This window comes from Callorhinus ursinus, unplaced genomic scaffold (genome assembly GCF_003265705.2).
Source record: "Callorhinus ursinus isolate GAN/ISIS: 27379988/994484 unplaced genomic scaffold, GSC_fseal_2.0 scaffold26, whole genome shotgun sequence".
Classification (NCBI taxonomy): domain Eukaryota; kingdom Metazoa; phylum Chordata; class Mammalia; order Carnivora; family Otariidae; genus Callorhinus; species Callorhinus ursinus.
In genome coordinates, this window is record NW_027397088.1 from 8,755,594 (window position 1) to 8,782,076 (window position 26,483).

The window sequence follows — 26,483 nt, forward strand, 5'->3', positions numbered from 1 at the left end:
TCAACCTTTTTATGGATGGGTTGCAAAGAATAAATTCCCAAATGGACATCTAGAATCGATGATGATGATAAAACTGTTAAAAAACAAACATTAAATATGGCGCTCATACGTCAGGCGATGTTGTAAATATATTACATAAGTTAGCTCATATAATCCTCAGAACAAACTTATAAGTTTTAGTACTTTTACCACCCCTATTTTACAGATGAGGAAACTGAGGCACAGAACAGCTAAGTAACTTGCCCATGGTTACCTAATTAATGAGTAGCAGAGGTGGAACCGAACTCACAGAGAATACGCTCACCACCTCAGCTATCCCACCTCTCGTGGTTCTCAAACACTTCTGTCTGATTCAGTTATGTATGTTACAATGGTCAGATCTCCTCTTAATAGAGGTTATTATTTGGATGGTTTGTTAATGAAATGAGAAGTACTGAAAATTTTCTAGTTAGTCTCTATTATGATTCAGCATTAGTTTCCAATAGTTGCTGTAGAGAATTCATTTTCCCCTTGAACAATATATTACTATAGCTAGGATATGTAGGTAAAGAGAAAGCCATTTCTATGAAATATCTATGCCTGGCATTATCATTCAAAAATTTAAGGATGTATTATCTTTAAAGGTTTTTAAATAATCCATTACCAAATGTAGAAGTAAGCTATAAAGAAATCCCTCAGTTCTTTCATATTACACCTTAAAAAATCAGGTATGAAGAAATCTAGGTGGAGTGTTAGACTACAGCATAGCCTCCCATCCATCCATCTACCCACCCATCTATCCATCCATCCACCCATCCATCCATCCACTCATCCATCCATCCACCCATCTACCCAACCATCCAACCATCCACCCATCTACCCATCCATCCATCCATCCATCCAATAAGTCCCATAAGTCAGGCACTGAGAATACAGAATGGGTAAGACAGACAAGGGTCCTGCCCCTCATGGAGGTTATATTTTAGTCGGGGGACTTTAAATACAAATGTGAGGGTGCTATTTTAGGTTGAGTGGTCAGGGAAGGCCTCTCTGAGAGGTGATGTTTGAACAGAGAACTAAAGAAAGTGAGGGAGGGAGTCTTGATTGGATATGGGGACAAAGCATGTCAGGCAGAGGCTCCTAGGTGGAAACGAGCTTCGGTATGTTTGAAGAACAGCAAGAAAGCTAGTGTAACTAGATGAAATTAAGCAATGTGCACAAGGGCAGGAGATAAACGTGACATAGACAGGACCTCATAGGCCATGCCAAGGGGTGTGGATTTTGTTGAGTGGGAGAGACTGCCATTAGTTGTAAGCAGGTGAATGACAGTGATCTGATCCGTGCTTTCTAAAGACACATGACTGCAGTGAGGGAAATGAACGGGTGGGGAGCAAGAGCAAATGCAAGGAGACTGGTTAAGAAGCAGGAGTCTAGTTGAAAAACCCAGTAGTGGCTTAGACTAGAATTGCAGCAGTGAGTTGGTAAAAACTGGTGGTTAGATTTGGGATATATTATGAAGGCAAAGCCAATTTGGCTAACAGATGGGGTGTGTGACACAAGAATCAAGCAACTGGATAAACAGTGGGGCCTCATACAGAGATTTGGAAGACTAGGGGAGGAACAGTGTGGGAAGAAGGGGAATCAAGAGTTCTGTTTAGACACTGAAGTTGGATACCTGTTAGCTATCTAAGTAGATAAGCTTCTCAGGCAGATTTCTGAATGTGTGAGGGGAAGAGTCAGGGCTGGAGATAGAAATTGGGGCTGGTTAAAGTCATGGCTGTTGGGAAGAGACTAGGCTGGAGGTCTGACCCTGAGGCACATATAAAATTAGAGGCTGGAAAGAAGAGGAATATCTGGAGAGGTGGAAGGCAAACCGGGAATATATGGCGATCAGAGAGCCAAGTGAAGAAAGTGTTTCTAGAAGGAGGGAGTAATCCATTGTGTCAACTACTGAGGTAGAATAATATGAACTCAGGGCCAATCATTGGATTTGGCTCGATGGAGTTGCTGGTGACCTTGACAAGAGGGGTTTCAGTGGAGGAGTGGTACTGAAAAGCAGGTTGGAAAGGTATTCTCAAGGAGAATACAAGGTAACGTAAGTGGAGACAGAAGCAAATTTTCAGGTATTTTACTATAAATGTTAGCAGATAAATGGACCTAAGGGTAAACGTGGAGCCTCTGGAGGGCATCTTGGGTCTAGATGGTAGTTATAACACATTTGTAATATGTTAAATGAATGATTTTGCATGATCCCTAAATTTTTATCTTTTCATCTGAAAAAACAAATAAAAGAAATAAAATTAGTTTAATTGATTATAACTAATGTTTGAAACATGCATTTTTTTTCCTGTACACATTTAATCAAGGTTTTGTTTTGCTGCTTGTTTGAGATACAAGGTGGCATACAAATGGGCATCTAGACGTGGCTCAGCCAGTCAGTTGGCCACAGCAACTATGAGTATTGTCTCTTACTTTTCTCTTACTATCATTGTTCTCCTTTCCCTAACACTTAAAAAGGGAACTTGCCTTTTTCTTTACTAAAATCAAATCTAGATGCTCCTAGGTGGGCACTGGAGATGAAATCTCCACTGGAGAGCAGTAACCAGGCCTCGTGGGTACAATGCACACCTGCTCCTTGGAGATCTCTCCCTACTATCACCACCATGTACTTTATGCCAAGGGACACCTCCTTCCCGAATTCCCCCCACACAACTGAGACCATATTGGAACATGTAAAAAAGGTTTCACTGAGGATTTGGGGGCTACAAAATGGGAACAGTCATAAAATATAACTAGATAATCTGGTTTATAAAACATACCTCACTATCTTTGGCTGAAGCACTCCTATCAAGAAGACTCCCTGACTAGCTCCATGTGGCAGGGTCTATCTGTAACCCCAAGGAATGCTACCAAGTGTGCCTAGATTTCTGAAAGTCCAGATGAGAAGGGGAGAGGAGGGGAGAGGTTCTCAACCCACCTGGTCCTAAGAATCACCACTTTCTCAGGCGACTGACAGTAATGTCCAGGCATTCCAGGACTCAAGTACAGTCTCACTCTGGGTCCTTAAGAAGATACCTACATGAGATTATAAGACAATAAACCCAGGATCAAGAGATACACATATATCAGATACAGGAAGGTGTTTTATTATCATCTTACAATTGTATAAGGTCCACTGGGACCTGGGATCTCTACCACCACCCTAACTCACTTCATGGTAACCCAGGTCTGTGACGGCAGGGCCAGTCTGGGCAAGAAAGAAGGGAAAAGAAATGAAAATAAACCCTTGGGAGTTGCTTTCTACAGCCATTGTCATTTCTCAAGCCCCGTTTTAAGTCCTAGGCAGCAACTTCACAGCCAACTCAGTCACCTCACAGAACATCCCACACTTAGAGAACCTCAGACAAAATGTCTGAAGTTCACTGAATCTGCAAATGAAGAAACTTTATCCAGTGATGGGTTTTAAAAACTATTATTGTCACCTGAGTACATTTACAGATGTGTGTTGAGTACGCATGGTGGTGGTAGGGAAGGGTGCTTCTCTTCTGTCGTCTGCTTCTTATTCTCAACAAATTCCAAAATCTCTTCAGCACCAGATAAGAGAAACTGTGACTTCATCTGGAAACGAGATGGATAACATTCTGTTTTGAGACAGTAAGTATAACAATGGAAAGGCAACCAGACTGGTGGGAGCCAGGCCTGGGGATAAAGAAGGATTTGGCCTAAACTGTATTAGTCTCTCTTCAGGAACTAAGGGATTCCTGCTTCCTCTGGTCCTACCGGGGAACATTACTTTCAGGCTACAGCAAGAAGGGTTCATTCCGGGTCTCTCAAGTTGAAACTCTAGACACATTTCTCAAAAAAAAAAAAAAAAATTAAATATAGTGGCTTATAGCCACATACTACTGGTACTACCATTGGCACCAGATATTTTGAGACATAATAGTTTTTGTGGGCTAGCTAAGTGCCTAATCACTATGTACATCATCGTTTCCATCTAGAGATTCGTTCCAAGTTCGAAACAGATGACCTAAATTTTAGAAAAATATCTATACTGGTTAATTGGGAGTAATTATGTGTGTGTTTGAAGAAGGTAAGATTTCAAGTTTCTACTTTTGCAGTATATAGTTCACCTTAAAAGCTTTCCTAAGAGAAATAGCAATATTATAAATTAGGTGACAATAGACCAGAACACTGATGGTGTAGACTAAAAATAATGGAACATATTAATCTAGCCTATGTATTTCTTCATATTCAATCACTGGTAAAACACAAATGTAAACAGTGAGGATAATTCAAATCTTCCTTAACCAAACCCATAACTAGCTCTGTTGGGAAGGTGGGGAAAAAAAATGCCCTTGTTTAATACACAGTCAGCACATGTTCTCAGCATGGGATATAAAACACATTCTCTGTCCTTGAACAATTTAGTCTTCTGGGAAAGGAAACAGGAAATCCTTAAAGAGGGGTAGCTGCTTAATAAAACCCCATAGTATTTTCTCACTAATTATATAAAAGCAAAATATCTAAAAGGTGAAGAGAAGACCCTTCAATATCTTTTTCACTTTCATAGTGATGATATTCTCAAAAGCAAAAATTTGGTCACTTTGGATAACAATTAAGAATGTATATGAAAAGGAAATATCCCAATCTGAAACTGTGCTAGTAATTGGCGTAAGTAATATAAATAGCGGGTGCCTGGGTGGCTCAGTCATTGAGCGTCTGCCTTCGGCTCAGGTCATGATCCCAGGGTCCTGGGATCGAGTCCCACATCAGGCTCCCTGCTCCGCGGGGAGACTGCTTCTTCCTCTCCCACTCCCCCTGCTTCTGTTCCTGCTCTCGCGGTCTCTCTCTCTGTCAAATAAATAAAATCTTTAAAAAAAAAAGTAATATAAATAGCACATAAACATATCTATATATGGATGTTAAGAATTCCTACTACCTTAAATTCCAAACCAAGATCTTCATCTCTATCCCTGCCCTGTCTGGACTAGGCATTGCTGTTTTCAGCTACATTCTCAAAATCCATGAGCAGGTTAGTAATTTCCTCTATCAAACAGTCATACATCTGAGTCTACACAGTAACCTTCCTGTAACTTTCATAGTGCCACTTACTCTAATAGTCTCATTACCTACAGGATAAACACAAAATACTCAAGTTGGAAATGACGTGAAAATTTTCTAAGTGATGTGTTTAAGTCCCTGTATAAATTTAGTGATGGAAGCATGACTAAAACCTAAGTCTTTTGGCTCTCAAACCAGTGCGCCTTCCAATTCCTAGTCTTCCCTATCACTGCCTTCAACATCGAAGAATCTGTAATTGTCATTTGAATTTGCCAGGAGTATTTCCATCTATGTTTTTGGTAAACAAGGGTGGAAACCAAGCTTCATTCACTTCTTTATCTCTGACATCTACTGAGGAATAGAGTGGCTGGAATATAGGTGTTCCATGTGTTTACTGAACTAAACTGAACCAGAAATATTTTGCCATTCTTTTCATTCTCTAAATCCTAATCAATTCAAGTTTTATCTGTATTAATAATAGAATGACTCTCTGTTTACAATTCACAAAGATAGTTCCTACCTGGAATTCACTTATTTTAATCATAAACTACGTGCTTGTATATAATGGGGTTTGTGTACGTACACACACAGACACACACACACACGCACATATAAAAAATGGTCATTGATATATTAATATTATGGTCCTTGGTATCATATTGTCTTGGCTTTTCTATTTTATTATCATATGTACAACTTGATTATAAATTCCTTTAAGATTGAGGACTATGTTGACTGTGTTTCTCTTGGAATAAAATCCAGACACTATACAATGCTCCAGTGAATAAATACTCATTAAATTCTACTTTGGCTTCTATACCAGGTGGGGAAAAAAAATGCCCTGACAACCAGCTCTTCCCATTATTTTCCACCAATTATATAATTTGGTCTCTAAACATTCATTTAGAAATTATAACTCTACCTCAATTTGGAGGAAAGGACCAAGGGCTTTTCAAAATTCATCTGAAAACATTCCTAGGAATGCTGTTTCTTGATTTGGTTTTGGTTACACAGCTGCAACCTAATCATCTGTGCACTAGTCTACACTTCAGTACAAAGTCCAAAACATCACCTGGAGTTTTTTACTATATATTTTTACTGCTAATAAAACCCTCACATCAATAATATAATGAAAAATCTGTATGTTTGAGACATGAAGGAAAAAAATATATATAATTCTCAAAAGTACTCCTAACCCTCCAGAAATCCTGTACATACTTTCCTACATTCTAGTATTTTTGTTCAGTAATGTAACTTAAATTATCTCTTACACATCTTTGTTCATAGATGGTATACACCCATCTATACAGAGCAGCTTAGATGGAGGGGGGGAAAATTCTGTTATCACAGTGACACCTGCTGGTTTTAGTTATATATTTCAAACTCCAAGTGCAGGACAGATTCCCTAGCAACAAAATTTTGCTTAGTACAATTAAACTTTAATGTTTTCCATCTTAATAAATTACTTATTTGATATATAATTAATTTTTAAAGCATATTTAACATACAATTGGCCACATTTTTAAAATTCTGCGACAATGGTCTTACTGTAACTTTATAAACTATTTTCTTAGAAAAAGTAACATTTCCAAAAAAGCTGTTTAAGCCTTTCAGGGTACATTAAGTTTTTTAAAAAGTGATTTGACTCGTGGCTTCCTTTTCAAATTCTCTACAAATATATTTTAAGGGAATGCATTATATTAAACCTTAAAAACATTTAGAACATATTTGCTTTGTAGAATTGTAATTTTTGCAATATAAGCAATTTCATAAAAGTTGAGAATTACATCTATGCAATAGAGAAACTTTTAAACTCAATCTAGCTAACCTCATATATTGACTTTTTTCTCTCAGATTTATTGATATTTAATTGACATAGAACATTACATTAGTTTCAGGTATACAATGTGATGTGATATATGCATATATTGCAAAATGGTCACCACAGTAAGTTAACATCCACCATTTCAGTTATAAAATTCTTTTCTTGTGATGAGAACTTTTAAGATCTATTCTCTTAGCAACTTTCAAATACACAATATAGTACTATTAATTGGTCACCATGCTGTACATCTCATGACCTAATTTATTTTCCAACTAAAGGTTTGTAATTTTGACTCCCTTTGCCCATTTCACTCACTCCCCACCCCCACCTCTGGCAACCACCAATCTGTTGTTTCTGTGAGTTTGATTTTTTTTCTTTAGATTCTACATATAGGTGAGACCCTACAGTATTTTGTCTTTCTCTAACTTATTTTACTTATAATGCTCTTAAGGCCCATGTGAAAACTCATGTTTTCACAAATGACAAGATCACCTTCTCTATAGCTGCTTAATATTCATTCCATTGTGTATATATAATCGCATTTTCTTTTTCTATCCAACCGCTGATGGATTTAGGTCATTTCCACATCTTGGTTATTGTAAATACTGCAATGAACATAGGGGTGCAGATATCTCTTCCAGATAGTGGTAAGGTTTCCTTTAAATATACCCAGATGTGGAACTGCTGGATCCTCTGGTAGTTCAAGTTTTAATTTTTGGAGGAACCACCATACTGGTTTCCAGAGTGGCTGCACCAATTTACATTCCCACTAAGAGTGCATAAGGGTTCCCTTTTCTCCATTATCTTTGCCAACACTTACTATTTCTTGTCTTTTTGATAGTAGCCACTCTAACAGGTGTGAGGTAATGTCTCATTGTGATTTTGATTTGCATTTCTCTGATAATTAGTGATGTTGAACACCTCTTTAGGCACCTGTGCGCCATTTGTGTGACTTTTTTGGAAAGTTGTCTATTCAGTTCCTCTGACCATTTTTTACTGAATTTTTGCTTTTATGCTATTGAGTTGTAGGAGTTCTTTATATATTTTGAATATCAACCTCTTAGCAGATATGATTTGCAAGTATTTTCTCCCATTCCACAGTTTTCATTTTATTGATGTACAGAAGCTTTTTAAAGTAGTCTCACTTTTTGCTTTTGGTATCAAATACAAAAAAATCATCAAATATCAAAGAGCTTACCCCTATGCCATCTTCCAGAAGCTTTATTGTTACAGGTCATGCAATGAAGTCTTTAATCCATTTTAATTTTTGTGTATGGTATAAAATAGTGATCTAGTTTCACTCTTTTTTTGGATGTGGCTGTCCAGTTTTCCCAACACCATTTACTTAAGAGACTATCCTTCCCCCATTGTATATTCCTGATTCTTTTGTCATAAATTAAATGACCATATGGTCACATATACATGCAGGTTTACGTCTGGGCTCCACTCTCTATTCTGTTCCACCGATGTATGTGTCTGTTTTTATGCCAATCCCATACTGTTTTGATTACTATAGCTTTATAACATACTTTGAAATAACGAAGTGTGATGCTTCTAGCCTTGTTCTTTTTCAAGATTGCTTTGGCTACTCAGGGTGTTTTGTGGTTCCATACTAATTTTAGGATTATTCTATTTCTGTGAAAAAATGCCACTGGAATTTTGTTAGGGACTTAACACAGTCTAGCTAACACATATAATCTATAGTAATCATTCTGAATTTGGGTAGTACAGACATTTTTATAAATTGTGTAAGTCTTCCAATCCTTCAGCACAGATTATCTTTCCATTTATTTATGTCTTCTTCAATTTCTTTCAACGATGTCTGGTAGTTTTCAGTGTACAAATCTTTTACATCTGGTTAAATTTATTCCTGGGTATTTTATTCTTTTTGATGCAGTTTTAAGTGGGATTGTTTTAATTTCACTTTCTGATTTCTCTTACTTTCTTGTTGTTACTGTATAGAAACACAACTGATTTTTGTGATTTTATATCCTGTAACTTTACTGAATTTGATTAGTTCTAATAGTTTTTTGGTGAAATCTTCAGGGATTTTCTACATATCATGAAAGAAATAAAACTATGTATTTGCAGATGACACCGACTTCTTTTATAGTCAAATTTTTCACCCATACATGGTAGATAAATTATTTGCTATGAAGGCTAAACTTCTCCAGGCCTGCCTGGTCTCAATCAAACTTGATTTTCTTTTTTTATGTTTAAGGGAGGAAAACAATTATTCCAAAGGAATAATGGGAACCACATATTCTGTATTCACTTCCATTTTTAAAAAGTATTAATACTGCCCATGTTGACTGTGGAGTGGTTTTGCTGGCCAGGAGGGCTAAATGCATTGCAATGGGCTTGTATTCCCTTTCTCCTTTAAGTAAAGGCTGGACCACTCTGGCCTGGTGTGTGTGTGTTGACAGCTCTCAGCGACCTCAAATCATACAGCAGTCTGTTCCCTAGTGGCATTTATCGGCCTTTTAACCTTGGCCACACTCATATTATTTTCCATCCTGTGGCACAGTCTGAAATAGTAGTAAATACCTTTAGTAATTCAGAATATTTTAAAAGACAGAAATTTCACATATTGGAACTTATTAATCTTTGGTTAAATGTCACATGTTGACTTATTAATCTTTGTAGGACATGAAGCATTCTTTTTTATTTTTATTTTTTTTAAATATTTTATTTATTTGAGAGAGAGAATGAGATAGAGAGGGTACATGAGAGGGGGGAGGGCCAGAGGGAGAAGCAGACTCCCTGCTCAGCAGGGACTCGATGTGGGACTCGATCCCGGGACTCCAGGATCATGACCTGAGCCGAAGGCAGTCACTTAACCAACTGAGCCACCCAGGTGCCCCTGCATTCTTTTAAAAAAAAAAAAAAATTTTTTTTAAAGAAAAATTGAGGGACACATCTATGCCATGGATTTTCATGACATTATTTATGGATTAAAAAAAAACATAAAAGAATTATTTATCTAGCTAATGCTGCTGGCTCAATGTTAGGTGAGCAAAACACTATATTCCCTGTATTTCTATCACTTTACTTTTTTTCCAAAGAACAAAGTGTATAAGTCTTGGTTACAAGGATGAAGTAAGATTAAATTACATATAAGGCACTTAAAAGTACATTGTAAACTTTAAGCTATAAGCTGTGTTATACAAATGTGAGTATTGGTTACTTACCTTAAATCAATTTTGATTATTTCTGCAGAGACCATTTGAATCTTGAATTTTTCTGAGGATCAGATGTTAGTGTACTTCTTAATTCACTGCTCTGTGCAGTGCATCACATGTAAAAATGTCAGTTTCCTTTTTTTTATGGAACATAAATATGAAAATATCAGAGGAAATACTGCTTTGTTAATTTTGCCAGATCAATCACAAGAAAGCACTGTTTTTAACAGTTAATTTTAAAAATGAGAAGGAAGAACAGGTAGTGATATGACCGATTTTTAACCTTCCATTCATTCTGTGACCTTGAGTTGCACGTTATTAATATCAGTATTTACTGGAGTTGAAAATTAATGAAATGATTTTAAAACTTTCCTGAAGGACTAAGAACTACTAGAAAATACATGTTCTATAATGGTAGCTTCAATTATTTTAGCTGAATGAATATTTAAAATATTTTTCTGGTATTTTTCATCCTGAAATACAGACTTACAGCACCAAATGGCAAAAAAGGAGCCTCTAGGGTACAGTTTCAGGAAAGGCAGTCATTATGCTAAATTCCAAAGCAATAAAACCCTCTACTTTTAATTTGCAATGGCAACCAGAACCTAATACATCAAAATACATGTACATTAAGAAACAGTTCAGAAAGTGAATGGAAGTGTTCAGATGGAAAGCCTATTGTGTTCCAGGAGCAAAGAAGAGAATCTATGATGTATCTGGGAAGCATCTGTGACTCCTCCAGGTTTTTAGGGCACTTCTGGTTTAATACCACAGATCTAACCTCTAACTACATATCCATATTTATTTACATATTCACAAACCACAGTAATGTCCTAAAAAGAAAAGAATCCAAAATGAAGTATTCAGATAAAAGTGATCAAGGTTCAGAACAAGACTACTATATTCTTATTGGTCTTCAGTAGCTCACAAGCAGTAAAAAGAATCCAACAGAAGTAATAGAAATAATCAAATTAGTTTGCAGATAATAAATAATCAAATGGACAATATTTGGCACAATAATTAAAAGGAAAGGTATCGCTTTTTATACCAGAATATATGGACATTTCTTTTGGAGGCAAATTTTAATATAATAAAATCAACACATACTTGTCTAACATGCTATTTCTGTACAGGGAAATCTCACTAGCTACTGAATGTCAAGAACACTGGGGAAAAAATTTAACTATTTTTTTTTTATTCATGGCTGAGTAATGGTAAATAAATGGAAACAACTGAAGGTAGATAGGAAAGAGTGAAATTCCATACCGTAATTTAGACTGGGAATTGGTAACTGTCCTAAAGACATTTCTCCACCTCTGTAGCCTAGAAGGGCCCCAGTTTTAAGGAGCCACGTCTACACGGGGGACAGGAATTACACAGTTTGGGACTGTATTAGTCTCCTCTGACTGCCCTAACAAAATACTACAGATGGGGTAGCTTAAACAAAAGAGATCTGTTACCTCACAGTTCTGGAGGCAGTAAGTCCACAATCACAATTCCAGAAAATTCAATTTCTGGTGAGGCTTGCAGATGGCCAATTCTTGCCGTGTCCTCATATGAACTTTTGTGTGTGTGCAAATGGAGAGAGAGTGCTCTGTTGTCTCTTCTTCTTTTCCGAAGGACGCTGTGTTATGGGATTAGGGCTCTACTTCAGTTCACCTTAATTACCTCCTTAAAGGCGCTACCTCCAAACACAATCACCTTGGGGGTTTGGGCTTCAACATATTAATTTGGTGGGACACAATTCAGTTCATAACAGGGACTGAGCTGGAGGAAGAGAAGGACTGATGGACCCCCAAAGGGCACGACTCTCAACGAGTAAAGCAGGAAATACCTCAGTGTGCCCTTCTTTACTCCAAGTAGGTCTGCGGAGAAGTCTCCCCTAGGAATGCTGACACTCACATATGTCCGAGGACGAAGGTCACACCACCTGTGAGCAAGCGTGTGTGCACGTGTGTGCGCGCGCACTGAAGCACAGGGGAGACACAGGGAGGAAACCCAAGATGAAAAATGAAGTGATCCAGGGTTGGTCGTGCCCCAAGAAACAAACTGGTAGTTCAAGGAAAAGAAAAACAGTATCTTCTCTATGGGAACATATTTTAAATGAAAATTCCCCAAAATAAAGTTTAGAAGAATACCAACTCAACCAAAATCACTGGTCTTATTAGAAAACAAATCACTGTAACTGTTTCAGACAAAACAACATATACAAATTTAGACTTAGAGCCACAAAAAAGGAGAAAAATATGAAATTATCATGTATAGAATGTAAGTACATTTAATATGTTTTAAGAAAAGAGAAAGAGGAAACAATGGGACTATCCCAAATGACCAGGAATGTTTGAGAAACAAACAATTCTTTGGAAATGAAAAAAACAACTATAATTAAAAACTCAATAGGTTATAAATAGGTTAGAGATGGTGTGAACACAAGAATTAGGGAACTGGAAAACAGATTTAAAGAAACTATCCAGAATTCAACACACTGAAGAAAAAGAGACAGAAAATATGAAACAGATATAAGAGATACAAAGAACAGAATGTGATGATTTCCTAAAGGAGAGAATGAGCGATATGCAATATTTAAAAGAGATAATGGCTGAAAATTTTCCAGAATTCATGAAAAGCACTAATTTTCAGGTTTAGGAAGCTCAATGAATGTGTATAGGATAATAAAAAGAAGTTAAAAAAAAAATACTGGAATAGGGGCGCCTGGGTGGCTCAGTTGGTTAAGCGACTGCCTTTGGCTCAGGTCATGATCCCAGGGTCCTGGGATCGAGACCCCGCATCGGGCTCCCTGCTCGGCGGGAAGCCTGCTTCTCCGTCTCCCACTCCCCCTGCTTGTGTTCCCTCTCTCGCTGTGTCTCCCTCTGTCAAATAAATACATAAAATCTTAAAAAAAAAAAATACTGGAATTAAAAAAGAAATCCACATTGTATTACAATGACTTTAATTATAAAACACCAAAGATAAAAACTGTAAACAATGTGAGACAGATTAGCTTCAAAGGAATACCGATCAGACTACAACTATGATTTCAGAAGCAACAACGAAAGCAAGAAGACAATGAAAGAATATCACTAAATACTGAGAGAAAATAAGCATCAATCCATCAATCTAGAATTGTAGAGCCAGCTACCTTTCAAGGATAGTAAAATGATAAACTGTGGGTAAGTCTAAATAAATACTGACTGTATACAATAGCTATTTTTGGAGTTCAACTGAGATAAATTAAAATTCTAGACACTAACTGATTGAGGAATCAAACTCTGTTCAAAAGTCTCTGGTGTTGAGGGAGACAGTAAAGATACTAACTTTAGATTTTGTTAACTATGCAGATTAAATTTCTTGGTAAGCACTAAAAGTTAAAAATTGAGTTTTACCTTCTAAACTAGTAGAGGGAGGATAAACAGGAAAACAAAATGAAAATCTATAGGAAAGCAAAAACAAAACAAAACAATGGGCAGTGAGGAAACAGAAAAGGTAGGACAATAAGCACAAAAGATGATATAAATGAACCCTAACACATCAATAGTTTCAACAAATTTAAATGGATTAGATAGAAAAAAACCCAGTTATAATTTTTAAGTTACAAATACTAACCAGGTGATGTGTGTAGCTTACATAAATTTAAAAAAAACCCCACAGAATTAAAAGCAATAAAAAATGAAATAAAAACATTACTAGAAATAGAGGCTATGTCAACAAGATTCAATTCTAAGCTTGGAAGATAAAAAATTCCAAAGTCGTATGTACCTAATAACAAAGCTTCAAAATATAGAAAACAAAAACTGACAGAATTACAGGAAGAATTAGAAAACTGACTAGAGTATGAAACTTCAAAGCATCTCAGAATCTGAGGGATTACATAGAAGGAAAACAACAGTAAAACAGAGATAATTTGAACAACACAGTAAGTTTGGTCTAATGGATACCCAACAACTGGAAAACAGCATATGTTCAAGTGCTAATGAAACACAAAAACTAACAATATTTTAGGTCATAAGGCAAATAAAAAAATTTCAACATATCAGTCTTATACCAAACCATTCTTTAACCACAATCCAATTAAAGAATAAATCAACAAGAACAATTTAAAAATCTACAGGTTAAGAAATGAAAGAACTGAAGAAAAGAAATGAAAAAACACCCACAAATAAGTCAAAAAAAAGAAATCATAATGAAAAATAGAAAATACTTAGACCTTAAGAATATTTTTATAATACGTTAAAAAGGCAGAATGTTACTTCAACTTGATCATTACAAAATAATCCTGTGAGCTACGCAGAACCCATTTTATCTCTGCTCAACAGCATAAACAGAAATGTTGTAAATGATGTAATTATTAAAGTTAATTTTTACATGCAAATATCTATCAAAAGTGATTTGGAAACTGGGAAATATAAGTGAAAATATTAAGGGGAAGGCAAACCAACCGTCTCTTTTACACACTATGTTGATTAGCTAACAAAGTTACAAAGAAAGAATTTAATATCTTAATGTTGACAGTTCAAAAAGCTTACCAATTCATTTTGGTCTAAGGAGTCCTTTAGATCCTTATATAAAATATACAAACTTATATAGTATTTATTATTCATATGAGAGGAACAAACACTATCAGAAACCTTGGCTGCACAAGTGGAGTAGTCACTTTTGCTACCACATTTGCTCTCACACACAGTCCTGATTTCTCAGTCACAGCATCTGTTCAAATGGTGCGCTGGCAATTAATAGCATTCCAGAAACTGCCTACAGTACAAAGGGAATTTTCATTTAAGGTTCCCCTCCCTTTTCATGTGTGGGCTATTTTTGGAAGTATGGTTTTATTTTTTTCCATCCACTGAAAGAGAATTAAGAAAATTCCAACATGCCTTAGTGTCAGCAAGTGCTCTTTTTAGTCCAGGTACCAGAGAATGATTGATGAACCTGTCAAGCCTACAGTAGCGGACAGAGAAAGTTGGCAGAAGTTCAGTGTTATTGAAAGAAATCTCAAATACTTATTTCATCTCCTCTATTAACTTTAATCACATTTTCAACATGCAGCCAAGAATGAAGCTTTACAGTAAGCCATAAATTTACACAAGCAAGCATTGTCACTTTTCTGCAGTAGCAACACTGAGATAACACAAGAGAGTTGGGTATTTTCTTTCTTGTGCCTTTCTTTACTGGAGAGCAATAAAAAATATTTGAAAGATTTATCCATACCTTGAATTCATTCGCCATATATCTCAAAAATTATTGCATTTCATTTGCTTGGTTTATAGCAAATAAAAAAATCAACTTAGTTTCTCAATTAGACTGTTAAATGCAGATTTTTTGAAGATCACAGTGATGACAGAATTGGTACATGTTTCATCATAATACACCTGCTTATGAGAACAGACGTTAAACACTAAAAAAGGATTTACATTTAACATGGATCATTTGCCATGTGGGCAAACATTTCTGGTTTATTCAGAGCCAGAATCTTTATATGGTTCCAGAGGGACTCCTTGGCAGATTTTGCTGATTACTCATTAAACAGTTGAAACATGTATAGACGTTATTTATCTTACAAAGCTTACCGACAGCAAAACAGACACAAAAATGAGGTAAATACCATGGACAAGATTATGGTTCTTGGAAAGGCTAAACGTCAAATATATTTTTGGTAAGATTTTCCTTCTAAGTATGTTTTAAAAGCTGAAAATATTAAGTGCCGGAAGGCCAGAAAACTTAGCAAGTGTGTTTTGTCATTCAGTGAAACACTTATTATGCCGTACTACAAAATCTGTAACCTTTCCCAATGGGCAGTTCAAAGACCAACGTGGCCATCTTTGTCTCAGCAGAGAAAAGGTTTTGCCTCTCACCTCTCTTAAATATGATCTCTGCTCCAAAGACGTTGTTTTTGTCCACATTACTCATGGAATAACACTGTATACATTCTTCCAATAACCAAGGACGTTATGACAGTAGCTATTCTATCTGCCTTCTAAGCCACAATAACTAATATTCACCCTATGTGAGAAAGAATTAAATTATTTTTCTAAGAAGTCTATACTTACAGTCCTCTGAGATAATCAATGGAAAAGACACCCAATTCTGATTAACAAAAAGCAAATTTATCCCATTTTTCCTCCTATCCTCCCCATTCAAATAATCATATATAGGCACTTAAAACTGGAAAGATGTAGCACTCTTCTTCTATTAAACAATTAAGACTTACTTTTCTTCTGATATAAGAGTGCCATCGAATATATTGCTAAGCTTGAAGCAGAGGCTAAATGGTTTGGTGGGAACAGTTTTTTGGGGGGAAGTCAATGTTCTCTTATTAAATTGTCACTGTTGTGGTTAAAGTTCTTAAAAGGTTGAAAACTTTGCTAGGTCCTTCTCCATGTCGGCATATTGTTCTTTAAGCCTCTCCATGGCTTTTCTGTGTTCTTCATCCACTTCAGCCTGTCTGCTGTGTTTTTCTTTCATAAAATCTTCCCACTGGGTTATATGCTGTTTTTCACTAGCTATTAAATGGTCATTAAGAATCTGAGAAAAGAAATTTGAAAGTCACATGACATTTTCCAGACAATTATTCCTCTATGCAGAAGAGACAAACATAACTTTACCTCTTGATATGTGGCTACTACAGCAATCAGCTTGAAAGTCACAATGCTAAAATTGCATCACAGTTTTAATGTCCAACAAGAACATGACAAATTAGAAATATCTAAGGCTTCTTTACTATGACTGAACATGGATGGGTAACCATATTTCTGAAATTTCAATAATGTCTAGTATCTTTAAATGACAAAATCAAATACAATCCAAGTAAATTTTCATACCTCTATTTCTTCTCAAATTCCATTTAACTGTACTTAATATTTAAATCAAGTTTAAAGATTATATGTCCAAAGAGAAATCAAGATGCATGTCTTACATAAAATATTTTTTCAATGCATTAAAAAAGATTTTAAATTCAAAAAAGATTTTGGGACGCCTGGGTGGCTCAGTCGGTTAAGTGTATGCCTTCGGCTCAGGTCATTATCTCAGGGTCCTGGGATGGAGAGCCCCGCATCAGGCTCCCTGCTCAGCGGGGAAACTGCTTCTCCCTCTCCCGCTGCCCCTCCCCCTGCTGTACTCTCTCTCTCTCTCTCTCTCTCTCTGTCAAATGAATAAAAAATCTTTTAAAGAAAATTTAAAAACAGATTTTAAATCTAAAAAAGATTTAGAGGCATAGATTATTAATCACTGGAAGAGAACTCAAGACATCTCTTCTGGCTCAGTTCCATTCCTTAAAGTAAATAAATGCCAAAAGCATCTGTGCAAATATCTTAAGTTCTTGAGATGTCCCTTAATACTTCTATATAAAGATGAAAAAATTTTCTTTTGACTACCACGATAAAGATAAAACAATGTATAAGTGAAAAAGGCGTAAGTTTAGTACAATTTCAATTATCTTTGAATATGTACAACAAAGAAAAGCTCAACAGGAAAAGAGAGTATGAAAAATAGCTTTATATCCCTGCCTTAAATGTTCTACATACATGTCTTTACAAGTCGGGATACAGACTAAGTTCTATTAAACAAACAAACAAAAACTGTGACAGATGTAAACCATAAAAAGTTATAAAGCACCTAAAATCATTATAAATTCCAGCACTCTAATGAAAACAGGACACCTGGTATACTCAGATACAGGTGCCCAGATGCTTGGTCACACCAAAAAGATAGCTAATAGGAAAAAAAATGGGAACTGTTTTCATGCTGTCATCATGTCCCTGCTGCTCCATTTTCTCTCTCATCTGAGATGATAAGCAGAATGAAAAGGTGGATAAATCCATCATTCTCTAAGTATCTACGAAATGCATGTTTTTGCTACTTGTTTTGCATATCTTATCTACTCCTAAAAACTGCTCTTATAAAATTACATTATTTTCACTTTACAGATGAAGAAATTAAGGTTTAAGGACAGTAAATGTATTTCTCTATGGTCACTCAGCTACTAAGTTGTAGATTCAAACTTAGGTCTTTGTGATACCCAACCTATGCCTTTTTTATCCAAAGTGTGAACTGGATCTTTCCAGAGGAAGGTTTATACAGGTAGGAAAAGTCTCTTTTACAAGACAAAAACAACTATTACAAGAGCTTTTTCCTGCCAATGTGATCTGACCTTCCTCCGCATGGAGGCTTTTCAAGTGAAAAGAGGTTGGAGTGAGTCTGAAGTCTGCATTAAAGTCAAACATTCCCCTAAAGTATGTGCCACAGACCCCTGGGACCTGCACAGGCACTACAGTGTGGGGAGAGAGGGTTAGGGAGGGGTTTGCTGGTGGCAATAAATTTAGGAAACAGGTTAAACAAAATTCAGAACTTTACTTCTTAAGTTTTCAGTCTCACGGATTGTAATTCTCCAAAAGATGAATAAAACATGGAGTTCATTAAACTCTTTTCATGGTACTTTGGCAAAAACTATTATATTCTAAGAGAAAAGCCACAATCAGACTTAAGAGAGAAGAATATGCAAATAAACCTTCTCAAAATGGGATCCTGCTTTAGCTGTAAATTATTTTTTAATAAATACAGAAAATACTAAACGTGCACTCAGATGTTGTTTAAAAGATTTTTCTTTTTGGGGCGCCTGGGTGGCTCAGTTGGTTAAGCGACTGCCTTCGGCTCAGGTCATGATCATGGAGTCCCAGGATCGAGTCCCGCATCGGGCTCCATGCTCCGCGGGGAGTCTGCTTCTCCCTCTGACCCTCTTCCCTCTCGTGCTCTCTGTCTCTCATTCTCTCTCTCTCAAATAAATAAATAAAATCTTAAAAAAAAAACATTTTTCTTTTCTTTTTATTCTTTTAAGATATGCACCATAATTGGCTCAGCCGACCCTGTGATTTGGACCACAAGGCAACGGCCCTGATTCCACTTCCCACCAGAGAGCACTTTTTCCAGTGCTACTGAATGGAAAAATGATGATTTGGGAAGCATATAAACCTCACTTCAAATTCTGGTTCACTTGCTACCAGCTGCATGACCTTGAGCAAGTTAAAGTTTCTTTAATTTTAAAATGAGGAAAATACTTCATACTCATAAATAAATATTTATGAAGACCAGAGGTATTACATGTCAAGTTCCTAGCTCACTGCCTGTGGAACTTAATGAAAATTAATATCACTAGTATACAAATTATAAGCAAAACATCTAGAAGGAAGATCAAACCACTTTTTATCTTCCCCATTTTTTGCCCTTTAATTTTAATAATTTATTTTTTATTTTACTAATTTTAATAAATATAATAAATTATTTAATTTAATAATTTACTTTTTAAGATTTTATTTGAGAGGGAGAGATCCCGCGTGTGCGCGCGCACGCTTGCATGTGTCGGGGGAGGGGGGAGTGGGTGAGGGAGAAGCAGGCACCGGCTGAGCAGGGAGCCCAAGGTGGGGCTCCATCCCAAGACCCCAGGATCATGACCTGAGCTGAAGGCAGACACTTAACCGACTGAACCACCCAGGGATTCCTAGTTTTAATAATTCAATTTCAGCAATAGATTCTTGTAATAATTTGAACAATACAGGCAACTCAAATAAAAGTGAGTTTCCCCTTCCCATTCCTATACTCAATTCAATCCTCCTTGATGATTCTACTATTTACCATTTGGCTCTAAGAAAAGAATTTAAGATGTCACTAATTATCAGTATGTCTATTTTGTAGTTTCAGAATATTATGACTAAAAACATATATATCCAACTAGCTTTTTCACGTAAGATAGATCACTTGCTTGGCCTCACAGTTCAGGTGCAAAGAAGTTGAATGCTGACTACTCTCTAATCCAGCTGAAAATCTAGTCTTGCTTTCTTACCAATAAGTTCATGAAGTCACTCTTGGAAATGCTGATAAATGAGGTAGGAAGAAATGATAGGCATCAGCCTTGTGGGGAAGGAGAACACAGATACAAAAACTTAGAACACACAGTATTTGAGAACATTTCCTATAGAGAAACACTCTTAACATCCTGAGGACACCCCCATATTCACCACAATGTAAAACTGTCTATTCTCAACAATTCTTGATTCGTAAAGAAAGTTAGCCTATAATAATTCTTTTTATGAAAACCAGAAAAGTACGAAATACATTTTTAAAGATGTCCCCCCAAAATAAAGTTATAAAAGTGTGTGCTTGAAGAAGATAAAACCTCAGCTCTGTTAAGCTTGGCTAGATGGAATGTTTCATTTTCTAAGATTCCTAGACACATAAGGTTTTATTGTATGTAAGAGCAGAAAAATCCCCAATTAGCTGTATCTTACATATCACCTAGGCAAAAAGTTAGAAAGTATTGTACGACAGGAGTGAAGGTCATCCTAGGGTATAGCTATTCAAAATGTAAGGAAATGAAGTCTGGCCAGTTGTAACTTCACTGGAATAGAATGACAAGGAGCTGAGCAGCTGCTTCATCGAGAGCAGCACATAAGGTCCCTCCTGACAGACTGTCACAATACTTCCTCGACTCCACTGAAGCCGTTCTGACGTCAGCGGGCGCCCCAGTTCATACACGAGGAAGTTACAGAAGCCAAGGACTTGGCCCGACATGCCAGTCAATCTGTTCACAACTACAAAGAACTCTCGGAAATAAGGAAAAATCTTTTATAAATACTAAGCTAACTGCAGACGATTATCACCTGTGCACATCACCTTCAGGAACAGCAATTCTGCTTTTATGTTCAAGAAATGGGGTTCTAAGTGAGATTCAGTCTGAAGTAAGTGTTCCTTTCATTAAAACACATTTGAAAACAATGATCCGATCGAACTATAGTTAGAGTCACACAGCTTCATCTAAGTCTGATAGCAAGTGATAGCTCCCCACGTACACACCAAATCCTTTCTCTGGTATCCTTTTTCCTGGCATTATTAATAGTTCAGTGAGTACTAAAGATTATTTCCTGACGTTTGTACAAACGTATCTCTTTAATAACAACACAATGGAGTTGCATTACACAGGAGGGTCTGCAGTTTTCTCTTTTCAGTAACGACACACCATGTACCAGAGGTACAGCAACAGCAGGAGGGTGGGGGAGCCCCGCCCTGGGTGCAAGCAATAAGACAGTGTATTGTCGGTAGAGAATTTACATTAAGGACACAAACAAATGAAAGACTGTTTTTTATCATCACCAGCCACTGACGATACTGAAAAAAGTCAGTGATAAAATACTCCTCCTAAACCAAAAATCTTTCTCTGATCTAAAGCTCTAAACAATTACTGAAGTTATTGTTGAATTTTAATAATATGTTTCAAATTAACACATTTTTATTGTTTATCCTTTAATAAATTTTGTATTTTACACTGAAGTTAATTTAGAGGACTTCCAGTTACATAACCAGTCCTGGACAAAGATGAAGTCGGCTATACATGTTTATTTCCAAAGTAAATACCAAACAGTCCAGAATCATTTCAGCTTTCTTTAGACACTAAGCCCCTCCAGCCCCCAGGGAATTCAATATTATTGCACTTAAACAATGACAGTAGAGCAAATGCAGATAAACTCTGAATCAGTTCAAATCCATTATTCTATATGACCATTTTTTTGTACTTAAATTTGAGTATGTTTTTATTTATACCTAAAATTTTTATACTGTAGGGATACTGGGAACCATTAGAATGACTGCCAAAGAATAAAGACAGTATTGCAATTTCTGGAATTTATTGTGACACATGTTTTTTATGAAGCTCTTTCAGACTTATTCTTATGCTTAAAACTTTTCTGAACTATGTATCTATTGCTTCATGTCAAAGAAATTTTTCAAAATTATAATAAAAAAGCATTTTTAATCAACTGAGTCAAAACATTAATTTGTCTATACTATTTATTTAATTTGAATAGTCAAAGATCAATTCAATGAGGTTATTAACAAATCTGCGTTAAGAATCAAAAGCAAACTGTAATATTATTCATTACCATAACAGACAACATGTAGATGACAAGTTTTTTTTCCTTTTTTTTTTTTTCAAAAAATAATCGATGTACTTAAATTTATTAATCTCTTACCTTTTTCCTTTGGTGTTATAGTACTTTTTTAAGTTTTTTATTTTTTTACTGGTGTGACTACATATATGAAGTTAAAAACACCACCACCTGTATTTTTGTTCTTGTCATTATTCTTTAACATCAGGCTTATTATTAAACATAATTTTGTTGGGAGTGGTAAAAAATGGTCTATTCTAAGTGTCAAATATGGTATATATGCTGCTCCTATAGAGACATATTTCCATAGACACACACTTAGAACACGGTAGAATCAAGAGTAAAAATCCAGTTTTCTACTCTTTTTGCTACATAATGTTGTTTAAACCAAATATATTAAATTATTAGTCTCAGGATTGGTTCTGTTTTAAAAAATGACAGAAACTAACAAGTATTTCACATTCCAATTTCCAAAAGTATTAAAAGCTTTAAAAAAACTGACTGAATATGCCTGAATAGGCAGAAAAAAGTCTATAGGCATACACTATGAACCACTCAGGGATTTATATGTGCTAATTTTCAAAACAAAAGTACAACTAACTTTGAAATAGTTTTTCTTTTTCTAGCAAGAGTTTATGAGAGCATGTGGTATTAAAAATCAAGTCACACCAGAACCAGATGAGTTTACTGGTGAATTCTACCAAACATTTAAAGAAGAATTAGGGCGCCTGGGTGGCTCAGTTGGTTAAGCGACTACCTTCGGCTCAGGTCATGATCCTGGAGTCCCGGGATCGAGTCCCACATAGGGCTCCCTGCTCAGCGGGGAGTCTGCTTCTCCCTCTGACCTTCCCCCCTCTCATGCTCTCTCTCTCATTCTCTCAAATAAATAAAAAAAATCTTAAAAAAAATAAAGAAGAATTAATACTAATCCTTCTCAATCTCTTCAAAAAATTTGAAGAGGAGGGAAGACTTCCCAACTCATCCTGAGGCCAGCAATGTCCCAAGACCAAAGCCAGATAAAGACACTGTATGAAAAAAGAAGTGCAGATCAATATTCCTGATGAATACTGATATAAAATCCTTAATAAATTACTAGCAAACTGAGTTCAACAGCATATTAAAAGGGTCGTCATACACTATTTTGTTCTTGGAATGTAAGGATGGTTCGAAACACATGAGAATCAATGAATAAAATATACTACATCAACAGAATGAAGGAAAAAAAAACATTAATCATCTCAATCTAATGCAGAAAACGTATTAGTCAAAGTTCAAGACATGAACTTTTTTTTACCTTATGTGGTAAAAACACTCCACAAACTAGTGATAGAAGGAAACTATCTCAACATAATAAAGGTCAATATGTGAAAAACTCACAGCTAGCATCATATCCAATGGCAAAGAACTGAAAGCTTTCCCTCTAATATCAGGAAGGAGACAACAAAATTTTGCTGTAGCCACTTCTACTCAACATAGTATTAGAAGTCCTAGCCAGGGCAATTAGGAGGGAAAAAAAGAAGGCATCCGAATTGGAAAAGAAGAAGCAAAATTATCTGTGCTTACAGACAGCATAGTCTTATATGTAGAAAACCATAAGGTTCCACAAAAAAAACACTAGAATGAACAAATTCAGGAAATTTGCTGGATACAAAATCAAAAAACTCAAAAATCAGTTGCATTTCTATATACTAATAATGAACAATCCAAAAAGGATATTAGGAAAATTCCATTTACAAGAGCATCGAAAAGAATATTTGGGAATGAATTTAACCAATGAGGCAAAAGACTTGTACAGTGATAATTTATATATACATACATACATACATATATATATATATATATATAAAATGGTAATCTCATTAGAGATAAATTTAAAGAGAAGCCAATCCTGAGGCCAAACTATGTCTAGGAATAGGTCTATAAATGAACTCTGAGATACATAATAAGAACAAAATTTTGCATATACTATAGTCTAAATCAGTGAGTCTTAACGGTGGGGGGGGCGGTTTAACCACCATTTAATTTTCTCTTGTCCCTCAAATTTTTGGTTATCACAGCACAGATTAGGGGGAAGCGCTACTGGCATGTAGTGGGTAAAAGCCAAAGATGCTTCCAAACATCCTACAAAGCACAGGCCAAGCCACCACAACAAAGAATTATCTGTTCAAATGTCCACAGTGCAGAGGTTGAGACACCCTGGCCTATGGGAAAACTCTGAATTGGCCAACTAAGGCCTAAAAGGCCCTTTCAAACATCTGTCAGTAATACACTATCATTAATTTTACCAAAAAATAAAAAAGAATTTACTTCAGTAAGAAGTGTCAGAATAACAGCTATTCCTTTGCATTTTCAAACTCTATGACGAATGATGTATATGCTATTTCGTTGCTCTCATGAAAATAATCACGCAGGGGTGTAACTAAATCTAGTAAATATCTGCAGACAAGATGAATCAAAGGATTTGTATTTACTTTATTATTATCTCTACTCTGGTCGAATATGGCTTCAAAAGTTGACACGTGTGCATGAACCTAAGTTTAAACTACTGACAGGTATTAACAGCTTGTTTCCCTTGATGGTATATTTTTAAGTCACTGAATTTTCTAAACTAGTTGTATTTTCATTTCATTACTTTTAATGCTAGCTTCCAAAATGCAACTTTGTACTAGAGGGTAGTTTTCAAGACATGTCAAATAACTGGGGAATGTGCATTCATTGTTCTTCTGAATGTACTTTTTAGGTATCAATTGTGGGAAGTGTAATTTGGATGAATGATGTTTATCATAATTTACTTCCCACAGAATTCCACATATTGTCTTGACATAAAAGAATTAAAGATTAATGGCAATAGTCTATTTTATTCCATTACTACTCCCATCTTTCTTTGTTCTGAGAGCCATTCAAATATACAAAATGTAGCCAGCAGTATAACCAAGGGCAACAATTAACATGAGACTGTAAAACCCAGCTAGAGGTCAATTTTGCTTTGTACACATTTGCTAGATGAAAATTTAAACTTTATGTCTATATCTTTTATATATATATATATATATATATGTAATCTGAAACCTCTGCCATGTCAGTTTTGGCAAAAATCAGATATAGCAGTATCAAAAAAGGGTCCTTAAAGATAGATATTTCAAATGTTCTGCTAACTAGATAAGCTCTAAAAAAGAAACAAAGACTAAAGGTTTATTGACCTGCAGAATATAAAGAATGTTTACTTTTCTCTGAGCACTGTCTGAGAAATGCATCTTTGTGTAACATTTAGCTGTTGAATTTTATTAAATTATCTTGAGAAAAGAAAATAATCAGAGTGGATTCTTACACATTTAGCTTCGTAAATGCCATAAAAATTCTTAGTGAAACACATTTCAGTACATTCTAAAATATTGATTTTTAATATGTATTCCACATTAAAAAATAGTTCAGTAACATTCTCTGACATAATACCTATTAGAAATATATTTAAAACTAACATAATCTAAGGACTTTATTATTTCTTGAGGCCATTTTTATTCAAACCACAGTACGGTATCTTAGTATCTTTTAAAGAAATTGTGAATGGGTGGGATTCTCAAGAGCTTCACCAACTCTAAGAGACCACAGCAGGGTTCTTACCAACCTTAAACAATAATCGAGCTGGCAGGGGAAAAATGATGCCTTCCACTAGGGGTGGGATACAATCTGCAAAGCTGTTTCATGTAGATTATATAATACAATTTATCTGGTAAGTAGAAAAATCAATCTATCAGATAAGTATAACTGGTTTTTATTTTGCAGATGAGGAGCTTGAAGCTCAAGGACTTGTGTAAGAGGATACAGCTAGCTCAACAAAGGAACTACCAGAAGTAGAAGATTCCAGGTATTTTCTCACCAAAGCTGGTCATTTTCCTACTTATATACAGTTAATACACCAAATGTGAGAAAGTTCCAAGTGACAAGAGGAACTATTCCAATTATAATTTAATTTTAGGTTAGTTCTCAAGAGTGACAAGAATTGACATTTTATCACAATCCTAACTGTTCTGACAATCTCTCAGGAAGAAAGGCCAATAATGTATGAGTGCATATTGATGTCAATCTGCTTAAATCACATAGTAATATGCTACACAAAACACTTTTTTTAATTTTTATTTTGAAAACCAAGAGAATTGCTTATTTACAGTAACAGCCAGTGTTCTATCTGTTTCTCAAAACCAGAAATGCTCCTGGTGCCCTCAACCACAAATTGTTTAATACAGCATTCAAGATTCTCCACAATCATCTCCAGAAATATCCACTTAGATCCTCTACATAGCAGCTGCATGGGACTACTGACTTCACAGCCTTTTGTCTTTGCTTACCCTGTATCCCTCACCCTACAATATCTTTCTTCCCATCCTCCATCAGCTGAATTCCTACTCACTGATCAAGGTTGGGCTTGAATGCCACCATCTTCCTAATACATTACTCCTTCTACCAAGATCCTACAAAGTTCTTTGTAACTTGACCACAGTTCTTACT

At 35.7% G+C, this 26,483-nt stretch overlaps 1 protein-coding gene across 3 annotated transcripts in view; it reads right to left on the reverse strand.

Moving 5' to 3' along the window:
* Positions 1 to 2,978: 2,978 nt before the first annotated feature.
* BLOC1S5 (biogenesis of lysosomal organelles complex 1 subunit 5) overlaps positions 2,979 to 26,483 on the reverse strand; it is a 54,814-nt gene continuing 31,309 nt past the window's right edge. Inside the window, exons 5-6 of one of the 3 annotated variants that reach the window (XM_025891226.2) lie at positions 3,462 to 3,597; positions 2,979 to 3,054 (exon numbers count right to left, since the gene is read on the reverse strand). In XM_025891226.2, coding sequence (XP_025747011.1) covers positions 3,472 to 3,597 — 126 coding nt within the window. In that variant the 3' untranslated portion in view covers positions 2,979 to 3,054; positions 3,462 to 3,471. Of the gene's footprint in view, positions 3,055 to 3,301; positions 3,598 to 15,057; positions 16,570 to 26,483 lie in introns of those variants that run through there. The other 2 variants (XM_025891225.2, XM_025891224.2) reach the window with 2 other exon arrangements.